The sequence below is a fragment of the Cucurbita pepo genome, chromosome 3 (assembly GCF_057944985.1).
Source record: "Cucurbita pepo subsp. pepo isolate OVF chromosome 3, ASM5794498v1, whole genome shotgun sequence".
In the NCBI taxonomy this organism is placed as follows: domain Eukaryota; kingdom Viridiplantae; phylum Streptophyta; class Magnoliopsida; order Cucurbitales; family Cucurbitaceae; genus Cucurbita; species Cucurbita pepo.
In genome coordinates this window covers 7213925-7237373 of record NC_141800.1, presented here as the reverse complement: position 1 = coordinate 7237373, position 23449 = coordinate 7213925, and the positions used below count along the sequence as shown (strand labels likewise).

General features: G+C 36.1%; 1 protein-coding gene and 1 non-coding gene across 2 annotated transcripts; both read right to left on the bottom strand.

The window, feature by feature from the left end:
• Nucleotides 1-231: 231 nt before the first annotated feature.
• Nucleotides 232-3937, bottom strand: LOC147793131 (uncharacterized). The gene is made up of 4 exons (XM_087121864.1): nt 3025-3937; nt 1442-1728; nt 1193-1257; nt 232-643 (listed from the first exon to the last, which is right to left on the bottom strand). Exons 1-4 carry the CDS (start codon nt 3935-3937, stop codon nt 232-234), a joined length of 1677 nt encoding a protein of 558 aa, XP_086977990.1.
• On the bottom strand, nt 3447-3586 carry LOC111807853 (small nucleolar RNA Z247). Its single transcript, XR_002816998.2, has one exon. It is a non-coding gene; the product is annotated as a small nucleolar RNA Z247 (small nucleolar RNA).
• Nucleotides 3938-23449: the final 19512 nt, after the last annotated feature.

The window sequence follows — 23449 nt, the reverse complement described above, 5'->3', positions numbered from 1 at the left end:
AGACGATACTCGTTCACGAACGAAGTGATAGTCAACCTCAACATGCTTCGTTCGTCGATGAAAGATTGGATTGGCGGACAGGTAGGTGGCACCAATGTTGTCACACCATAGGCTAGGCGCTCGCGCTTGCGAGATCCCGAGCTCACGCAAGAGAACTTGGATCCAAATTAATTCGGCGGTGGCATCAGCAACCGCCTTATATTCGGCCTCCGTACTAGAACGAGAAACTGTCTATTGTTTCCTCGAACTCCAAGAGATAAGATTGCCATCAAAGAAGATCACATAGCCTCCAGTGCTTCGACGATCATCAGGATTCCCGGCCCAATCAACATCCAAAAAGGCACTCAACAAATCAGTGCTGGACTTTGTAAGACACAAACCCATATCAATAGTGTCATGTAGATAACGGAGAATTCGTTTGACTGCCGCCCAACGTATAGATGTCGAGGAGGACATGAACTGACACACTCTATTGACACAGAATGATATATCAGGACGTGTTAGAGACAAATATTGGAGAGCACCAACGACACTCCGATAGCGAGTAGTATCTTCAGGCGAAAGCTTTTCACCACCATCCAATAACAACTTCTCATTAGGAAGCATAGGTGTGGGCACACCTTTGGAGGTGAGCATATTGGTTCTGGACAATAAATCTTGAATGTATTTATGTTGTGTTAGAATAAGTCCATTGGAAGTATGGCGGACCTCAATCCCAAGAAAATAACTCAAAATGCCAAGATCCTTGACGGCAAAATCATCCTGAAGCTGTGTAAGAAGTTTCTCAGTAGCCGTAGAAGATGAGCTGATAGTAATAATGTCATCAACATAGATGAGAATATACATCTGAATGCCCGTCTTGTTAAAAATGAAAAGAGAAACATCAGCCTTTGAAGGTGTAAAATCCAGCTGTAATAGTTTGGAGCTAAGGCGAGAAAACCAGGCACGCGGAGATTGTTTAAGGCCATAAAGTGACTTATCCAGCTTGCAGAGATAACCAGGGTGTTGAGAATCCATAAATCCAGGGGGCTGCTTCATATAAACATCTTCATTAAGAAAGCCATGAAGAAAAGCATTTTGAATATCAATCTGCCGAATAGCCCAACCACGAGAAATAGCAAGAGATAATAAGAGACGAATGGTAGTGGGCTTAACAACTGGACTAAAGGTATCATCATAATCAATGCCATACTGCTGTTTAAAACCTTTAGCAACCAGGCGTGCTTTGTAGCGATCAATAGAGCCATCTGGCTTTTGCTTGAGATTGAAAACCCATTTGCAATCAATAACGTTAAGACCAGCACGAGGAGGAACTAAGTGCCTGAAATTCATCATTCATTGCCTGACGCCAGAGGGGATGCTCCATAGCAGTAATATGTGAAGTAGGTTCAGAGGCAGAAGACTGAGCTACAAGATATGTTACTGTTCCATCTGTACGCACCTTGGGTTTCTTGATATTGTGCTTCAATCGAGTACCATACGGATGAGTAGTAGGTGCAGGATCCACATTTAAGGGGACAGCCATATCAGCCGTTGCGAGGGGAGCAACCGATGCTACAGCAATTGGTTGACCAGCGGTTGAGGATTCGACCGGGCATTGCGCAATATCATCTGCTGGCGGAGGAGCCGAGACCTCAATCATTGGCAGAACAACCAACGCTGATTCGCATGGCAGCGACGCGGAGGATTGCTGCGGCAATTCCGAAGCTGATGTAGACACCAAATTTTCTGCATCCAAAAAGTTAGTAGGCCCAGACATATGCATGTGATCATTCTCCAAATTAGTACTGCTATTACCCAAATGCAAGGTGCACAAATCAGGGGCATTATGCGTCGACTGCATGATTGGGGAAGAATTAGGTGGGGCTCTCTTGAATGGAAAAATATTTTCATCAAATATGACGTCTCTAGACATATAGACACGACCAGAATCGGTGTCAAGATACTTATACCCTTTATGTAAAGAACTGTAGCCTAGAAAGACACGTTCCTTTGATCGAAAAGAGAGCTTTTGTTTGTTATAAGGACGAAGATGAGGCCAACAAGCACACTCAAAAAATTTTAATAAGGCGTAATTTTGTGGGGTATGAAAAAGAAGCTCTAAGGGGCATTTTTTATCGATGACACGAGTAGGAAGACAATTGATGAGATATGTGGCTGTAAGAAACGCATCGTCCCAAAATTTAATAGGTACATGAGCATGAGCTAGAAGCTCTAGGCCAGTTTCAACAATATGACGGTGCTTACGTTCAGCAGACCCATTTTGTTGATGTGTGTGAGGGCACGAAACACGATGAGCAATTCCAAGGGAACGAAAAAATGTGTTATGAATTTTCTGATATTCCCCACCCCAATCAGATTGGACCCACTTGATTTTAGTATCTAGGAGGCGCTCAACATGAGCTTGGAATTGCAAAAACATACGAGGAGCTTCTGTACGATCATGCATCAAATAGATCCACGAAAATTTACTGAAATCATCAATGAAACTAATATAATATTTAAAACCCCCAACAGATGGAGGTGCAGGGCCCCACACATCCGAAAAAATAAGTTCCAAAGGTGATGAAGACCTATGGGAAGAACTAGTATATGGTAATTGATGACTTTTTGCTAACTGACACGCATTACAAACTGACAAAGATGACTCATTAGCACACGAAATATTATTGAGACGCAAAATTGATTTTACTACTTGAGATGAAGGATGTCCAAGACGTGCATGCCATTGGGCGTGAGTAGTAGATCTGCTCACCAAGGCGTGCTTGAGATCATCGACATCGGATGACTTATTAGGATAAAGACCAGATTCATACCTCCCATTTAGGAGACTTTTCCTCGACCGTTGATCCTTTATAGAAAAATGCCAAGGATGAAATTCAAAAAATACGTCATTATCACGAGAAAATTTATGAACGGAAGGAAGATGTTTGGAAATTTCAGGCACATGCAAAATATTACGCAATGCAAGAGGACGAGTAGTAGTATTAATTAGAGAATGACCAGTATGCAAAACACGCAAACCTGCTCCATTGCCGACTTGAACTTGTTCACCTCCATGATAACGTTCACGCACAGCGAGATGATCCAGGTCACTGGTGATATGATCCGTAGCGCCTGTGTCGCTGTACCAATTTGGGTCAATCTTGTAAGAGGAAGTAGCCGCCAGTGCCGTAGGAGGAGTAGAAGAAGGTTCATCTTGATAGGACTCATCCATCCTATGCCAGCAGCTGATAGCAGTATGCCCCACTTTGCCGCAGATATGGCAGGAAGGACGAGCAGAAGGGCCACGGCGATCACCAACAGGACGAGAGGGTGCATAACCTTGAGAACGACCACGACCACGATCCCTACACCTACGATTCTTCTGCTGACCACCACGACTAGCATAATTGGCAGAAGATCCCAGATTTAACTGAAGTTCAGCCTGGTGTTGTAGTTGGCGAGCTTCATACGTCATTAGATGTGCAAACACATAATCAAGCGTGAGGGCTTCACTCTTGGTAGTCATTGAGGTGACGAAGGGATCATAGTCAGGGCCAAGACCAGCGAGAAGATACGCGATCACATCATCATCCTGCAAGGCAGAGCCGGCGGCGGCCAACTCGGTGGCTAGCCCTTTGATCTTGCGAAAATAATTTGCAACAGATTGATCTCGTTTCTTGGACGTGGTGAGCTCAACACGAATCTGAGTAGTGCGAGCACGAGTTGATGATGAAAACATCCTCTGCAGGGTATCCCACACCTCCTTGGACGTAGTAGCAGCAACCACATCGTGAAGAATCTCCTCAGACATGGAGGAGAGAAGGCCGCTAAGGACTTGTTGATCCTGATCATACCACTGATTATAGGCCGGATTAGAGACCAACTCTGCACAAGCAGTTGAGGAAGGGACCAGCTTGGCAGGTGCGGCATTGGTGCCATCGAGGTAGCCCATAAGCTTCGTACTCCGTAGGTAGGGGAGGAGCTGGGCACGCCATATGATGAAGTTGTTTTTGGTTAGACGAATTGTGACAGCATGGTGTAGAGGGATTGGGCAAAGGTCACCATGGTAGTTGAGACGGTGTTGGAGATGGTGGATGGAGAGGAGGAAGAAGATATGGTAGACATTTAAAAAATAAACCTTGGCTCTGATACCATGTTAGGTTGAATGGCACAATGACCTAGGGTCACGACCTCATGTATTTATATATGTGTATAATGAAGATTACATTCTAAATCATAGATTTAGTAACAAACCATGAAATCATAGATTTGGTAACAAAACTATGAAATCATAGATTTGGTAACAAACCAGTAAATCATACATTTGGTAACAAACTAGTAAATCACTAGATTATCTTACTATATACATATATGGTCTATTCTATGTTTAACACGAACAACCTGTGAAGGATCGACTTACCATAGGCTAAGCATGTTTCATGCATTCCAAGTATGTTATAAGTGTTATAATGTATAGTATGCATGTTTAGGGTTCCATGAGTGATAGATATAAATTTTTATATTATTGCATGAAATGGATGATTATATAATTGTTATATAAAGCATGTTATAGGTTATTTTCAACGTCATAAAACGAGATAGATGTTAAAATCTATAACAAAGATAAATGCATGCTCACTTAAGGTTAACAACCAAGCACGATCAATTTTAATAGTTAAAATAGGTCAATATCTTGTAAAACTACGGTTACAAGAAAACTCACCTGGCATGATCTTGTCTAAGGCTGGAGGTAGTTAAGTTGACGGTTTACGGAACACCTGCTACCTGGAGATCGGGTCAGTACTTGAGCTTAGTTAGCCCAGTTTTATGAGCATGCGTGAGTGATGTAAGGATTTTTTTTTTAAAAAAAATGAAAAATCACCTAGACATCATAGGTAAAAATCCAGTATAAATGTTATACTTGGAAAAATCACCTATACTTAAGTTATATTTAATTAGTCGGAATATACCTAAGTAATAAGTATACCCAACCGTCTAAAATACTTAGTGGGAGGAAAAAGGTATATGAGATACATCTTTTTCTTTTATCGCTCTCTAAAAAATTCACACCGTGAGATTCACGCTCGGGCTCGTGTCGCCCTAGTAGCGACCTCCATTTGGAAGGTATTTGCATGAGTCAATAACAAGGTGAATAGAGAAAGTATTTATAGTCAGTGGGAGAAGGAAGTATATCAACACATCCTATGGTCTCCACCACTAGGTTGCACCGTGAGATTCCCATGTTCCGCCTACATGTTGCTCTAGAGCAACTACACATTCAGAGGGTCGTAACATGGGAGTCGGAACAACGCAAACTCCAAAAATGGATAGGATTTCTTAGGTCCATTCTCAACTTTGGCTTTTTCATTTGATAGCATTGTTGGGGCCGATCCGATTTACATGAGCTCTATCATCATAGCTTAATTAATAACTTTTAATACATGTTTTTACATAATACATATTTTTACATAGAGGTACGTAGATGTATTTACATGAAAAAGAAAGAGTACAATAATAGGAAAAATCAAAATAGACAAGGTGCCAAAAGAAGGAAAATTGAATGGAATTTGTCAGGGAACATATTCCATTCACGGATTTATTTATTTATTTTTTTTTTTTAATTAGTTTAACGACTATTCAGTCATTGAGATGATGATATCTACAAAGGTGGTTGTGAATCCAAAAATGGATCATTGAGATCATAGATCGTGTCTTCATCTTCTTCCTCTATAATAGAAGGAGAAGATGTTGAACCGACTGATGTGGCTTCTTGAAGAAGCTTTTGAAAATCAGCTTCCGAAGTTGTCTGGGCTAATGCGGCGAGTAGCCTCGACTTTGAATTAAGGAATTCAGAGGTCTTCTTCTTGGATAAATCCTGAAGGTGGCCATTCTCAGATAGCCAGACCTTTACCGCTTTGATGTCTGCGTGGGTATAAGTATATTTATCCCACCATTTGATTTTGATAATTTTAAAGACCTGTTTTATTTGGTCTTCGGTCTCTTTAATTTGAAAATTCCAAGTTAAAATCCAAGGAATTTGAAAATATACGCAAAAGCGCATGGTCAATGGAAATGGGATTTTGAATATGTTTTGAACAAAATAGTGGAACGATTCTTGGATTGGAACTGGAAATATATCTTTGGCTGATCCAAAGATTTTCCACCATTTGATGAACCAAAATGGGTAATGAATTTTATGAGCATTCTGGCAGAATTGAATCAACCATGAATGCTCGTAATTTTGATACCAAATGACATTGAACCATGCCATCTGATAGTCTCTGTATGAGTAAGAATGAGGAACAAAAGGTTTTGAGAATGTCTTTTCCGTGTATGGGTCTTGATTCCAATACGTCGGATTCATGACTTTAAAATTTTTTAATTTTGAATACGCGATTTTCGAAGGATCATCGCGACTCGGAATATGAGTAATTTCGACGGACTTTGTGTCGACTAGAATGAATTCATAAAACCTTCTGGTTTTATGAAGATCTTCTGGGATATAAAAGAATCCCGATGGATAGGCTTTTTTAACGACTTCGCCGATTTTCGGGTCGTCGTATTCTGGTTCTACCAGAGCTTCTGGTATAGACACAGATTTTTGAAAATAGGTTTTGATTTCAGGAATTGGAGAAAAACGAACGGGAACAACAGCGTCCGAGTAGGTCGAGGGGACAGAAGGTCCCTTTGAAGTGGAAGAGATAGTGGGTCTCGATGGAGTAACGGCAGATGGCCGTGTTGAAGAGGCTGAAGGCCTCGTCGGAGTGATAACCTCCGCCTGTTTTTGAGAAAGCTTTGCTTTAGATCTGGTCACCAATGTGAAGCCAGAATCCATTGCATAGCTATCGGATGTCATTGGAGTAGGTGTGCTTGAAGAAGCATTGGGCTTCTTCCCTTTTTCTATCACTTTCTTTCCGGTCATTGCTGGGAGATGGAGATGGGTTAGGGAGAATTTTTCTTTGAGAGTAAGAACTCTCTTGAGAGGTAATCTGCCAAGGGGTTTTCGATCCCTTTTATAGGCAAAATCTGAAAGTCGAAGCAAGATAAAATGGCTTGCCATCTAGCAAAAATTTGTTTAGACACAAGATTCTTGACATCTTTTTCTAAAACAAATTTAGATGCCCTTGAGTCGGTTTTGATAACAAAACTTTTCTTAATCAAATCACTTTGAAATTTTTGTACACAAAGTACTATTGAAAGTATTTCTTTCTTTACTGTTGAATAATTTTTTTGAGTAGAATTCCATATTCCCGAATGGAAACGGACAATGGATTCTTTCTTGTCAAGGGACTGTTTTAGGATTCCTCCATATCCAATATCGGATGCGTCGGTCTCCACTATTAAACTAGCCCTTGGGTTTATCAGCGATAAACACGGAATTGACTTGACAAGGGATTTGATTTTTTGGACTGTTTTGGTATGTTCTTCAGTCCAGGGCTTTGGATTCTTTTTGAGTCTCTCAAAAAGCGACTTGCAGATGGTCTGATATTTTGAAGGAAATCAGACACATAATTGAGACATCCCAAAAATCTTTGTAGTTGGGTCTTATCTGTAATTTGATTTGGAAAGTTTGAGGCAAACTCAATGGACCTTTGAATGGGTTTTATTAGACCCAAATGAATTTCAAATCCGAGAAAATGGATTTTTGTTTGAAAAAGTTTAATTTTTGGTTTAGACACAACTAAACCGTTTCTTTTGACTGTCGTCAAAAATGTTTGAAGATGCTTAAAGTGTTGATCGATGTTTTAAGAAAAAATTAGAACATCGTCAATATAAACAATTGAAAAGTCTTGAAAAGGATTGAAAATATCATTCATAATCTTTTGAAATTCGGATGGAGCGTTTTTTAACCCAAATAGCATAACGTTCCATTCGTATTGTCCAAAAGGGACATTAAAAGCCGTTTTGTACTTGTCTTTTTCTGAAATCTGGATTTGCCAAAATCCTGATTTCATGTCAAATTTTGAAAATATTTTTGCATTTGAAATTCTTTGCAATAAATCTGATTTATTTGGAATTGGATATCTAATCCATTCCAAAACCTTATTTAAGGGTTTGTAGTTAATTACCAGTCGCGGGACTCCACGTTCCTTTTCTCCCTGGTTGTTGACGTAAAAATCCGCACATGACCAGGGGCTCTTTGATGGTCTAATAAGGCCTTTCTGCAAAAGATCATTAATTTCTGCTTTGCAGAATGTTAGTAATTCTTTATTCATTTGAATAGGTCGGGCTTTCGTAGGAATATTTTTCTCCTCGAAAGCTTTGATATAAGGAAGATCAACTATATGTTGTTTCCTATTCCAAAAGGCATTTGGGATATTTGAACAAACTTCTTTTTCTAATTGAGTTTGTAAAGTTTTGATTTTAAACTGGACAGCTTTGTTTTGAATTTGTTCTTCTATTCTTTTGAATGAAATTTCTTCTTTCAAAAAAGAAATTTGTTTTTCTTTATAATTTAATACATTTATTGATTGAATAATTGTATTCTTTTGAAGGTTATTTATTTCGCTAATCCTTATGGGGGAAAGAAAGTTAAATTTTATCTTCTTTCATAAGGCTTTTGATTCTAACCCTTTTTCAGTTATTCTAAAAGGATATAATTGAGTAATGAAAGGAGTACCTAGGATTAGTTCTTGTCTTAAGTCTTTTACTAGAAGGAAGGAGTTTCAGCGACGCTTCCAGCCGACGCAACCTCCTCTGGAGTTTCAGCGACGCTTCCAGCCGACGCAACCCCCTCTAGAGCTTCAGCGACGCTTCCGGACGACGCAACCCCCTCTGGAGCTTCAGCGACGCTTCCGGACGACGCAACCCCCTCTGGAGCTTCAGCGACGCTTCAGGACGACGCAACCCCCTCTAGAGCTTCAGCGACGCTTCCGGACGACGCAACCCCCTCTGGAGCTTCAGCGACGCTTCCGGGCGACGCAACCCCCTCTGGAGCTTCAGCGACGCTTCTTCCGGTACTTTTCTTTAATTCTCTAACAGTCTTTGTGAAGCTAATTCGTTTATGTTTGCTCATAACAAAGTTCTCACAAGGACTCATAACAATCTCCGCATTAAATACACCTTGTTCATAGCCGACGGTTTTTCGTACATATTCGACAGCGTCTTCAACAGACCTGACGTTGTCTTCTCCTTGATAATGTTGAACGCCACGTTTATGGATAGCGTCAACTGGATCAGCCCCAAGGCTTATCGATCCTTGAGCTTCCACTGTTTCGTGGTCTTGGTATCCGGCTTCACCCCCAACAGAGGTTCGTGAAGATCTTTCTGGTACAGATAATCTTCAATCTGCATCTTCTAGAAACCGAAATCGGATCCATCGAACTTCTCAATTCCAATCTTTGAACTTTCCATCTTCACAGATCGTGGTGAATTTCGCCTGGCTCTGACTTCCGCCTGGCTCTGACTTCCGCCTGGCTCTAATACCAGTTGTTAGGATCGCACAACAACGCACACGCTCGATCTAGATGAACACAAAGAAAAAGGATAGAGAAAAGTTGCAAGGAGAACTCTGGCTAAAAGGATTTTGTATTGATGACTTCAGGTATGTACAACAAGAGAGAGAGTACAAAGAATAGAAAAGTACATTTTCAAAGCTCTACCGGACCAGATATATATATGGTATAGTTTACTATATATAGCTTTACCAGATTTAGCCATCTACTATATATAGCTATATACCATATATAGCTTTACCGGATATAGCTTTACCATATATAGCTTTACTATATATAGCTTTACTAAATATAGCTTTACCGGATATAACCGTTGACCAAGCTATAAATAAGTATCAGGCTCCATAAGCCTAACACTCTGCCCCTTGTATACCCCAACAGAACGGTGTATCAGAAAGGAGAAATAGAACTCTATTAGACATGGTTCGGTCTATGATGAGTTTCGCTCAATTACCTGATTTCTTTTGGGATATGCAGTGGAGACTGCTGCATACATTTTGAACATGGTTCCTTCTAAGAGTGTTTTAGAAACACCTTATGAGTTATGGAGAGGGCGTAAAGGTAGTTTACGTCACTTCAGGATTTGAGGATGCCCAGCACATGTGTTGGTGTAAAATCCCAAGAAATTAGAACGTCGTTCAAAATTATGCCTATTCGTAGGATACCCCTAAGAGACGAAAGGTGGACTGTTTTATGACCTCAAGAAAATAGAGTGTTTGTATCAACAAACGCTACATTCTTAGAGGAAGACCACGTAAGAAATCATCCACCACACAATAAATTAGTATTAAGTGAGATTTCTAAAGAAGCTACTGATAAAACAACAAGAGTTGTTGATCAAGCTGGTCCTTCAACAAGAGTTGTTGATGAATCTCGCACTTCTGATCAATCACATCCTTCTCAAGAGTTGATAATGCCTCGACGTAGTGGGAGGGTTATAACTCAACCCGATCGTTACTTGGGTTTGACAGAAACACAGGTCATCTTACCTGATGATGGCGTTGGGGATCCATTGACCTATAAAAAGGAAATGAATGATGAAGATAGAGATTAGTGGATCAAAGCCATGAATCTTGAAATGGAGTCAATGTACTTCAATTCAATTTGGGAACTTGTAGATCAACTAGATGGGGTAAAACCTATTGGTTGCAAATGGATCTACACGAAGAAACGAGACCAAGCCAGTAAGGTACATACCTTTAAAGCTCGACTTGTAGCAAAGTGTTATACCCAAAGAGAGGGGGTGGACTAGGAAGAAACCTTCTCTCCAGTTGCTATGCTTAAATCGATTAGAGTACTCTTGTCCATTGCCACATTTTATGATTATGAAATTTGGCAAATGGATGTCAAGACTCCCTTTCTAAACGGCAATCTTGAAGAGTGTATCTATATGGCTCAACTAGAGGGGTTCATTGAACAGGTTTGCAAGCTTAAAAGATCCATTTATGGGTTGAAGCAAGCATCTCGATCTTGGAATATAAGGTTTGATACTGCAATCAAATTTTATGGCTTTAAACAGAATGTTGATGAACCTTGTGTCTACAAGAAGATAGTCAACTCTACAGTAGTTTTCTTGGTGTTGTATGTTGACGATATCCTACTCATTGGAAATGATGTGGGATTTCTTACCGACATTAAGCATTGGCTAGCGACACAATTCCAAATGAAAGATTTGAGAGAGGCTTAGTTTGTTCTTGGAATCCAAATTGTATGGAATTGCAAGAACAAAACAATAGCATTGTCTCATGCATCGTACATCAACAAAATATTGATTCGATATAAGATGCAGGACTCCAAGAAATGATTATTACCTTTCAGGCATAGAGTTCATTTTTCGAAGGAACAAAGTCCTAAGACACCTCAAGAAGTTGAGGATATGAGACACATTCCCTATGCATCAACAGTCGGTAGTCTGATGTATGCCATGCTATGTACCCGACCTGACATATTCTATGTTGTGAGAATTGTCAGTAGATATTAGTCCAATTCGGGACGTGCTCATTGGACTGCCGTTAAGAATATCCTCAAGTATCTTAGGAGAACGACGGACTATATGCTAAAAGATTTTGATTTGAAATTACTTATTTAAATTAATTGTTAAATTAAAATAAAGAAAGTCAAAATGTTGACTTCACCTAATGGAAACATCCATGTTTGAGTTAGTGGAATATTGTGTGTCAATATATGGTTTAACCAAACTTGCATGTTTGCTGCATAATCCAAAAAATTTTAGTGGAATTTTGAGTGTCAAAATTTGGTTTAACCAAACGTGCATGTTTGCCAAATAAACCCCACAAATTTAAGTGGAATTTTGAGTGTCAAAATTTGGTTAACTCAAACTTGCATGCTTGCCACAAATTTTGAGTGGAATTTTGAATGTCAAAATTTGGTAATCTCAAATTTGCATGAACATCCAAATATGACTCAATAAATAGAGTGATTAAGGTACATGGAAAAGTTTGCTTGAAAAACTTTGAGAAAATCTCTCAAAACTCTCTCTTTACCTATACTAAATTCCTATCAAGTTCCCGTTAGCATAGAGTAATTGAAGCTCCACTTGAAGCAATTTAAAGTTTCCGTTACTTAACTAAAGTTTATCTCATCTTTAATGAAGCATGATTTGCACTTAGGTTCATAAAATACTTATAGACTCAGTACTATTAGTGCAATTATATTTCATATGAGTTTGTCATAAATGAAACTAAGGTGCATTCAATACAACTTTATTTTGTTGTCATACGAGGCAAAATAGAAGAATTAAATCAAACAAACTGATGAACTGAACCGAATCAATCAAACCCAAATTGATTAGTTTGTTTCCTTTGTTGGGTTGTTGGTTTATTTTATAACTCTTCTATATTATAACAATTCAATATAACATACCTTACTTACAAGTAAAATATTAGACCATTAACTTTTCATTTTATAGCCTTACAAGTAAAATATTAGACCATTAACTTTTCATTTTATAGCCGTCCAACCACGGAGAAAAATATATTTGAGTAGAGCTAAATATTGGGTATTTAATAAAAGGCATTTGGTTTAGTGGTATGACCCTCACTTATGGTGCAACCTCAAATGCCCCTATGTCTAAATCTTTTCTTATTGAAAGACTTCATATTTATATAAACTTGTTGTTCGTATTATAATTACCATCTTAGGAAATAAAGAAAAAAAGAAAAAAAAGAAAAACAAAAATTAAGGCAATTAAAATTATAATGATAATGCTCTTAATATCATTTCATGTTTTCCACTTTCGGTAAGTATGCCTATCCAAATCTTAAGCTGATCTAGTAGAAAGCTCTTTGTTCTTATTATGTTCTTGTTTTGTTCTCCAAGACACATTCTACATCCAAGGCTTCAGTTCAAGTACATCGAGAACTTCATGTGTTTCCTGCAATACGACAAAATATGACCTTCAAGTACTAGGGTTTTGTGGTGCAAGTATTGTGGGAATGTAGCTCAGATGGTAGAGCGCACCCGCATCTCCAAAAGAAACTATTTGGTTTTTATTATTAATATTTTATTTCTGTTCAATCTTTCCTTATTTATGACATAATGAGCGGAGATATTTTATTCATTTTCACAATTATTGATGACGGGTCATTTAGGGGTTTCTAATGTAAGAATCGTGGGGATGTAGCTCAGATGGTAGAGCTTCCCATGTGGGAAGTACGGGATTGATACCTTCCTTCTCCAAATGAATCGATTATTAAATATATTATTTCTTTTCAAAATTTTCATATTTACTACATGATGAGCAGAGATAGTTTTTCATTTTCACTATTATTAAGGACGAGATGTTTAGGGTTTTGTAACATAAGAATTGTGGATACGTAGCTCAGATGGTAAAGTGCTCACTTTATATGCGAGAGGTATAGGGATCGATACCTTACATCTCCAAAATAAAACTATCCATTATTAAATATATTTTTTACTTTCAATTTTCCCATATTCATGACATGTTGAGTAGCGATATTTCTTCATTTTCACTATTATTGATGACGAAAAATTTAGGGTATTTAGCCGAGATGGTAGAGAAAAACTATTTGTTATTAATATTTTATTTCTATTCAATCTTTCCTTATTTATGACATAATGAGCCGAGATATATTTTCATTTACACAATTATTGATGACGGGACGTTTAGGGTTTTCTGATGAAAGAATTGTGTGTATGTGGATCAAATGGTAGAGCGCTCGCTTCTCGTGTGGGTAGTACGGGGATCGATACCTTTCATCTCCATATGAATGGATTATTAAATATATTATTTCTTTTCAAAATTTTCATATTTACGACATATAATGCACAGGGATAGTTTTTCATTTTCACTATTATTGATGACGAGACATTTAAGGTTTTATGATCTAAGAAATGTGGGGATGTAGCTTAGATGGTAGAGCGCCCTCTTTGCATGCAAGAGATATGGGGATCGATACCCCGCATCTTCAAAATAAACTTGTTTATTATTAAATATGTTATTTCTTGTCAATTTTTCTTTATTCATGACATGTTAAGTAGTGATATTTCTTCATTTTTCCTATTATTAATGATGAAAAATTTAGTGTTTTGTGATGCAAGAATTTTGGGGATCGGTACCTTGCATCTCCAAAAGATACTCTATTCAATCTTTCATTATTTGTGACATCATGAGCGGAGGTATTTTTTCATTTTCACTATTATTGATGACTGGACGTTTACAGTTTTCTGACGTAAGAATCATGGGAATGTAGATTAGATTTTAGATCGCTTTCTTAGCATGTGAGAGGTATGGGGATCCATACTCGCATCTGTAAAGGAAACTATTTGTTATTACTATTTTATTTCTATTCAATTTTTCCTTATTTATGGCATAATGAGCAGCGATATTTTTTCATTTTCACTATTATTGATGACAAGACATTTAGGGTTTTGTGACATAAGAATTGTGAGGATGTAGCTCAGATGGTAGAGCACTCGCTTTGCATGCGAGAGGTACGGGGATTAATACCCCGCATCTCCAAAATAAAAAACTATCTATTATTAAATATGTTATTTCTTTTCAATTTTTCCTTAGTCATGACATGTTGAGTAGCAATATTTCTTCATTTTCACTATTATTGAATACGGAAAATTTAGGATTTTGTCGCACAAGTAGTGTGGGGATCACAAGTAGTAGTGTGGGGATCACAAGTAGTGTGGGGATGTAACTCAGATGGTAAAGCGCTTAAGCATGCGAGGTATGGGGATCCATACCCTACATCTCCAAAAGAATTTATTTTTTATTAATAATTTATTTCTATTCAATTTTTCCTTATTTATAACATAATGAGTAGATATATTTTTTCATTCACTTTTATTGATGACAAAAAATTTAATGTTGTGTGAAGTAAGATTCATGGGGATGTAGCTTAGATGGTAGAGCACTCGGTTTGCGTGCGAGAGGTATGGGGACTGGTACCCCGCATTTTTAAAGGATAACTATCAATTATTAAATATATTATTTATTTTCAATGTTTTGTGATGTAAGAATCGTGGGGATGTACCTCAGATGGTAGAGTGCTCGTGTAGCATGTCAGAGGTATGGGGATTAATACCTCTTATCTCCGAAAGAATCTATTCATTATTAATATTTTATTTCTATCCAATTTTTCCTCTTATCACTAAAAGAAACTATTCGTTATTAATATTTGATTTCTATTCAATTTTTCCTTATTCATGACATGATGGGTAGCAATATTTCTTCATTTTCACTATTATTGATGAAAGAAAATTTAGAGTTTTATGATATAAGAAGTGTGGGGATGTAGCTTAGATGGTCGAGTGTTTGCTTAGCATGCGAGAGGTACAGGGATTGATACTTTACATTTGCATCTCTAGAAGAAACTATATGTTATTAATATTTTATTTTTATTCAATATTTCCTTTATTATGACATAATGAGCAGAGATATTTATTTTTATTCAATATTTCCTTTATTATGACATAATGAGCAGAGATATTTTTTCGTTTTCACTATTATTGATGAATTTAAAGTTTTGTGGATTCAAATGGTATAGCAATCACTTTACATGCGCGAATGTAGCTCAGATGGTTTTATTTCTATTCAATCTTTTCTTATTTTGACATATTGAGCAGAGATATTTTTTTATTTTCACTATTATTGGTGATGGTAGGTTTAGGATTTTATGACATAAGAATTGTGGAGACAGGCTCAGATGGTAGAGCACTCACTTCGCATGTGAGAAGTACGGGAATCGATACCCTGCATCTCCAAAGGAATCCTACTACCAAATATTTTATTTCTATTTCAAATTTTTCTTATTTATGACATAATGAGCAGGGATAGTTTTCATTTTCACTATTGTTGATGATGGGACGTTTAGGGTTTTGTCATGTAAGAATTGTTGGGATGTAGCTAAGATGGTAGAGTGCACTCTTTGCATGCAAGAGCCACGGGGATCAATACCCCGCATCTCCAAAAGTAACTATTTGTTATTAATATTTTATTTTTATTCAATCTTTCCTTATTTACAACATAATGAGCCGATATATTTTTTCATTTTCACTATTATTGATGATGGGAAGTTTAAAGGTTTTGTGATGTAAGAATTGTATGGATATAACTTAAATGGTAGAGCGCTTGCTTTGCATGCGAGAGGTACAAGGATCGCTATCATGCATCTCCAAATGAAAACTATTAATTATTAATCTTATTTATGACATAATGAGCAAAGGTAGTATCTTATTTATGACATAACGAGCAAAGGTAGTTTTTCATTTTAACTATTATTGATGACTGGAGGATTAGGGTTTTGTGGTGTAAGAATTGTGGGGATGTAGGTAAGATTATTTAGTGCATTAAAAGGTATAGGGGTCCATACCCCACATCTCCAAAACAAATTATTTGTTATTAATATTTTATGTCTATTAAATCTTTCCTTATTTACAACTGAATGAGCAGAGATAGTTTTTCATTTTCAATATTATTGGTGAGATAGTTTTTCATTTTCACTTTTATTGATGACGTGACGTTTAGGCTTTTGTGATGTAATAATTTTGAGGATGTAGTTCAGATGGTAGAATGCTTTCTTTGCATGCAAGAGGTATGGGAATCGATACCCCACATCTAAAAAGGAAACTAAATGTTATTAATATTTTATTTCTATTCAATCTTTCCTTATTTATGACATAATGAGCGGAGATATTTTTTCATTTTCACAATTATTGATAACGGGACGTTTTGAGTTTTCTGATGTAAGAATCGTGGGGATGTAGCTCAGATGGTAGAGCTTCCCATGTGAGAAGTACGGGATCGACACCTTGCTTCTCCAAATGAATTGATTACTAAATATATTATTTCTTTTCAATTTTTGCTTATTTCGACATAATGAGCAAAGATAATTGTGGGGATGTAGCTTAGCTGGTAGAGCTCTCACTTTACATGTGAGAGGTGCGTGGATCAATACCTTGCATTTCCAAAATAAAATTATCTATTATTAAATATGTTATTTGTTTTCAATTACCTTGCATTTCCAAAATAAAATTATCTATTATTAAATATGTTATTTGTTTTCAATTCTTCCTTATTCATGACTAAATATGTTATTTGTTTTCAATTACCTTGCATTTCCAAAATAAAATTATCTATTATTAAATATGTTATTTGTTTTCAATTCTTCCTTATTCATGACATTGAGTAGCTTCATTTTTCACTATTATTGAGTAGAATTATGGGAATGTAACTTAGATGATAGAGTACTCTTTGCCAATGAGAGGTATATTTCTTCATTTTTCACTATTATTGAGTAGAATTATGGGGATCTAACTTAGATGATAGAGCCAATGAGAGGTATATTTCTTCATTTTTCACTATTATTGAGTAGAATTATGGGGATCTAACTTAGATGATAGAGCACTCTTTGCCAGTGAGAGGTATGGGAATCGATACCCGCATCTCTAAAGGAAGACTATCGATTATTAAATGTATTATTTCTTTTCAATATTTTCTTATTTATGACATAATGAACAAAGATAGTTTCATTTTCACAATTATCGATGACGAGACACTTAGGATTTTGTGATGTAAGAATCATTGGGATATAGCTCATATAGTAGAGCGCTTGCTTAACATGTGAGAGGTGCGGGGATTAATACCCCGCAACTCTAAAGGAAGACTATTGCTTATTAAACGTATTATTTCTTTTCAATATTTTCATATTTATGACATAATGATATGGTAGAGAGCTCACTTAGCATGTGAGAGGTGCGGGGATTGATACCCCGCATCTCTAAAGGAAGACTATCGATTATTAAATGTATTATTTCTTTTCAATATTTTCTTATTTATGACATAATGAGCAAAAATAGCTTTTCATTTTCACTATTATTGATGATGAGACGTTTAGGATTTTGAGATGTAAGAATCATTGGGATATAGCTCATATGGTAGAGAGCTCGCTTAGCATATGAGAGGTGTGGGGATTGATACCTTGCATCTCCTAAAGAAACTATAGGTTATTAATATTTTATTTCTATTCAAGTTTCCTTATTTTTGACATAATGAGCCGAAATTTCATTTTCACTATTATTGATGACGGGTAGTTTTGTGTTTTGTTACGCAAGAATCATGGGGATGTAGCTAAGATGGTAGACTGCATCTCCTAAAGAAACTATTCGTTATTAATATTTTATTTATATTCAATTTGACCTTATTTCTAACGTAATGAGCAGAAATATTTTTTCCTTTTCACTATTATTGATGACGGGCAGTTTTGCGTTTTGTTATGTAAGAATTGTGGGGACGTAGCTAAGATGGTAGAGTGCTCTCTTTGCATGCGATTGGTACGGGGATCGATATCCTGAATACCCGATTCTATATTCTTAAATGCTCTATAATATGGTGGTGCCTTAACGAGATATTTTAAATGGATTGTATACGCGTTTTAATGTGGTTTGCTACACACAAAAAGATAGGGATACTTAAATTTTCAAGTCACTCTTGAAAACTATGGTGTGGGATAAATTAGATTATTGCCTATTATTTCTAAGAGAATATATTAAGTCTTGGGACTAATGTTTTTCATTTGTAGAGATGGCATATAATAGAGCAATTCATTGAAACGTTCTCATTTAGAGCAATTCATAATACCACTCATTGTTCTCAATATGTTTATATATTTAATCTGCCTATTATTCATAAGAATATTAAGTCCTGGGACGAATGTTTGCCATTTGTAGCAGTTCTCGTTTATAGCAATTCATAGTACCACTCATTATTCTCCTTCTGAATATGTTTATGTATTTAATCTGCCTATTATTTGTACGAATATTAAGTTCTGGGACGAATGTTTGCCATTTGTAGCCGTTCTCGTTTAGAGCAATTCATAGTACCACTCATTGTTCTCCTTCTGAATATGTTTATGTATTTAATCTGCCTATTATTTGTACGAATATTAAGTTCTGGGACGAATGTTTGCCATTTGTAGAGATGGCATATAATAGAACAATTCATAGTACTCTTCTCCTTTATAGCTATTCATAGTACCACTCATTGTTCTTGTTTTGAAGATGTTTATGGATTTAATCCACCTATGTCTCTTGATTTGCTTCCTATTCATTCTAATATTTTTGTGAGTAAAACAACCACAAGTAAGGCAGATCTGATCAAAACATTGCACAAAGAGGTAAAAGGAGACAATTGAGAAACAAAAAGTTACTTTAAGAATTAAATATTTTTGTGAGTAAAGCCACCACAAGTAAGGTCTGATCAAAACATTGCATAAAGAGGTAAAGGAGGCAATTGAGAAACAAAATTTCAAAGTTGCTTAAAGAATTAACAAAGGACGGAAGGAAATCATTTTTCAACCCGATAACTGGGTTTGGATACATTTTCGCAAGGAGCGATTTCCATCTCAAAGGAAGACAAAGTTACATCCAAGAGTGGATAACCCTTATCAAGTCCTTGAAATAATTAATAACAATGCATATAAAATGATGTTCCTTGAGAATTTTCAGCACATTCTACTTTCAATTTTCAATGTTGCTGGCTTGAGTTCTTTTGATGTAGGTGATGATTTTTCTGATTCGAGAACGAATCCTTTTGACAAGAGGGAAGATGATAAGGATCACGGTGATCCCTATGTTCCAACTGGACCAGCCAAGAAGATTCAACACGCATTCATTCTTTATCTATAAAATTTGATAGGCTTTGTTCAACTCTCATTTCATGTGTTACAAGCTTATTCGATTGAGGAAGAACCATTTCGAGCTTCAGAAGTGAATATTTACACAGTTGAAGTAGAGGATGAAGTTGCAAGCATCATTAGATGAGTTGTTAGAAAACTTTATTTATCTTTAATTCATAAAGTATGTAATGGTCAAATTGACCTTGTCTTTGGTGGAGATTCAAGGGGATTGAGATTAAATCCCGGCCGCTAACTTCTTTTGTGTGGAGACTATAAATATCGTCAAATTATTATGTAAAAATCCGATTTTAGAGGAATGAAATTGATCTCTTAAGTTGAGAAGTTCTCTATAAAAGAAACTGCATAAACTTAAAAGATGTTAATTCCATTTTACAATATTTAAAGGGTAGCAAAGAAGTAGTTTTGACATATCAATGTAGGTTTTGAAAACTAAAATTCAAAAATTCAAAAATTCAAAAAAATTAAAAAATAAATATAAAATAAAAGTTGTTTTCGAAAAACTTAGTTTGTGGTGAAATTTTGCTTAAAATTCAAATGTATTGTTTCAATATCTATCCCAAAGGAATGCACATGCTTTAGTGGCAATGCAGCTTCAACCAAAATAATTAGCACTAATTGAAATACATCCAATTGATTTGAAGAATAAATTCTATTATGTGATGGACAATGTGAAATTAACGTGACAATAATAGTAGGTTCTAAAGCACAAAAAAACACGTGGATAAATTTCAAATGTTGAGGCACACAAAACACATGGACTAGCAACTAAAAATGATTGATTCACTACAAGGGCATTTGGTCTAGTGTTATGATTTTCGCTTCGGGGTGTGAGAGGTCTTGAGTTTGATTCATGAAATGCCCCCACAATTATATAAATTTAAATAGTTTGTTGTTTCTTTATTGGGTTGTTGGTTTATTTGATAACCCTTGAATATTAAAACCACCTTGCAAGAAATGCCCCCACAATTATATCAATTTAAATAGTTTATTGTTTCTTTGTTGGGCTGTTGGTGTTGGTTTCTTTGTTGGGTTGTTAAGATTGCCATAATATGGGTTCCAACCCCCAAATAATAAGATTGCCATCAAAGTTTTCGAAAGAATAAGATTGTCATCAAAGTTTTAAATTTGAAACTTAAAACTTTTAGAGAAACTAAACTAATGGGTTCCAAGAGCCTCCATTTGCTTATTTTTCTTTAAACTCTCCTAGAAAAACTAACTATTTGTAGGCGGACTATTTGCAGTAAATATCTGATAGAGATATATAAAAGCTGACTATTTATATATAGTAGCCGTTATATCCCTTAAAGCTATATATATATATATATATAATAAACTGAAATCATATATATATACAATAAACTGAAATCATATATATACCCATTAGTCGGTGCTTTCAAAATGTACATTTCTCATTCTTCATACCCTCTCTTTGCATACTTTGAAGTCATTAATACAAAACTTTCAGTCAATATATCTCCTTACATTTTCTCTATCATGTTCTTTGTGTTCATTTAGATCGAGTGTGCGCGTTGTTGTGTGATCCTAATAATTGGTATTAGAGCGAGGCGAGATTCACCACGATCTGTGAAGATGGAAAGTTCAAAGACAAGAATTTAAAAGTTTGATGGATTCGATATCAGTTTTTAGAAGTTGCAGATTGAAGATTATATGTACCAGAAAGATCTTTAGAAACCCTTTTGGGGGTGAAGCCGGATACGATGAACGCGGAGGAGTGGAAACTTAAGGATCGTCATGCCTTAGAGTTGATCTGGTTGACGCTGTCCAGAAACACGACGTTCAACATCATCAAAGAGAAGACGACATCGGGCCTATTGAAGGTGTTGTTAAATATGTATGAAAATCCGTCGGCTATGAACAAGGTGTAAAAAAAAAAAAATTCGTCGGGCCTATTGATTGTATTTGTTGGGTTTTATGTCCTAAAATTCATAGTTTGTAAACAAAAACATATGTGTTTTCAATAAATTTATTATTGATGTTTAATCAGTAAAGATTGTTATTGAATAAAATGAATGTTACGGTCATTAATCTAAATCTAATAAACTAAGAACACTCTGATTACTTGAACTATAGGTAGAGACATTAGAGTGGATCAAGTTCAAGTATATAGTCAAAATGATCTATAATATAGGGATAAGGTTGAGTACCTTATTCTGGGGACGATATGGATGTGGCCCACTTTTGTATATGATATAAACAATGGGATCACTAAATTGTACATGTGGAAACATGTGAGTGGGGGCGTCCTATGCAATGAGTATTGCATAAGATCGGACCATGAAGAAAACCACTCTCACTTTATAATGTCGTTTATTGTTGAGACTGATTTTTTCATTCGATGACCTAGGTAACTCGTTCTTAATCTTGAGCTAACTATGAACTCCTGTTTATTCGAAATTATCCTTAGATTTGCATGGGTGAGAGTGGCTCGAGTTCACCGACTCAATAAGCCTCCCATTCTAGGGGTAAGATTGGGTGAATAGCTGGGGACATAGAGTGTATGATGGAATTCACTCCTACCCGCCTTTAGGGATAGTAGAGAGGTTGTTCCCTCAAATACTGACTCCAAGTCTTGAACAAGGGGCCCCATCCTCTCATTGGCTCGAGAAGGATTTAGTTTCGTGGTTGGACCACAAACCAATTGTTCATTAGATGATCAGTGGGACTCAAGGAACAAGAAGTAACTTTAGGGGTAAAATGGTAAATTGACCCAGCTCTAGTTACGAACAATCTGTGAAGGATTGACTTACTAATCATGGTTATATCAAATGGATAGAAATATATCTATAGTGAGGGGCTGCAACAACTAGACTATAGTGGAGTGTCCTAGTAGTTAACGAATGTTGGTTAACAAGGTTAATGAGTTTATTAGGTTAATCTCAGATCGTTGGAGCCCATGATCTGTAGGTCCATTAGGTCCCCCAGCTATCTCTTATCGGACTAAACCTTAGAACAGTGTGATGAATGAGTTCAAAGTGTTCGAATTCAAATTAAGAAATATACGCTAAATACATACGATATATTTAACCGCATTTTGTTTTAACTATGAATTAAACAAAAAGAGAGAATTGGAGATATTTAAATAAGATTTAAATATTTTAATTATGAATAGGGATTCATAATCAATATGTGCCTGAATTCATTGGGATTGACATTTTATTTAATGTTAAGTTTTAATTAAATTGTTTAATTACTCATTTAATATTATTTTATTTGAAATTAATTATTTAATTTAATTGTTGAATTAAAATAAAGAAAGTCAAAATGACTTCACCTAATTGAAAAATCCATGTTTGAGTCAGTGGAATATTGTGTGTCAATATATGTTTAACCAAACTTGCATGTTTGCCACATAATCCCACAAATTTGAGTAGAATTTTGATTGTCAAAATTTGGTTCACTCAAACTTGCATGCTTGCCACATAATCCCACAAATTTGAGTGGAATTTTGAGTGTCAAAATTTGGTAAGCTCAAATTTGCATAAACATGCAAATATGACTCTATAAATAGAGTGATTAAGGAAAATGGAAAGTTTGCTCGAAAAACTTTGAGAAAGTCTCTCAAAGCTCTCTCTTTACATATACTAAATTCCTTTCATGTTTAGTCACTCACCGGATTCCACAATCCCGTTTTAAGGCTGGAGAATAGTAGGGAAGATACTAGTTGTGGTTCGAAACCAGTTCGTTAAGAAAAAGAAATTTGAACTACAAAAGGTTAGTATTCAAACTCATTGAGTTTTAATGCTTTTGAACATGCTAGCTAATTTACTATAATTGATGTACTTAAAGTGCCTAAGATCAAAA

Excerpts from the sequence above, each read along its gene's own strand:
- LOC147793131 (XM_087121864.1), bottom strand. The coding sequence starts at position 3,937 with ATGGGCTACCTCGATGGCACCAATGCCGCACCTGCCAAGCTGGTCCCT. Across the intron at positions 1,729-3,024 it reads TCAAGTCGGCAATGGAGCAG|AAAATTTGGTGTCTACATCA; the intron begins GTTTGCGTGTTT and ends TTTTGGATGCAG. Across the intron at positions 1,258-1,441 it reads ACAATATCAAGAAACCCAAG|CAAAAGCCAGATGGCTCTAT; the intron begins GTGCGTACAGAT and ends TTCAATCTCAAG.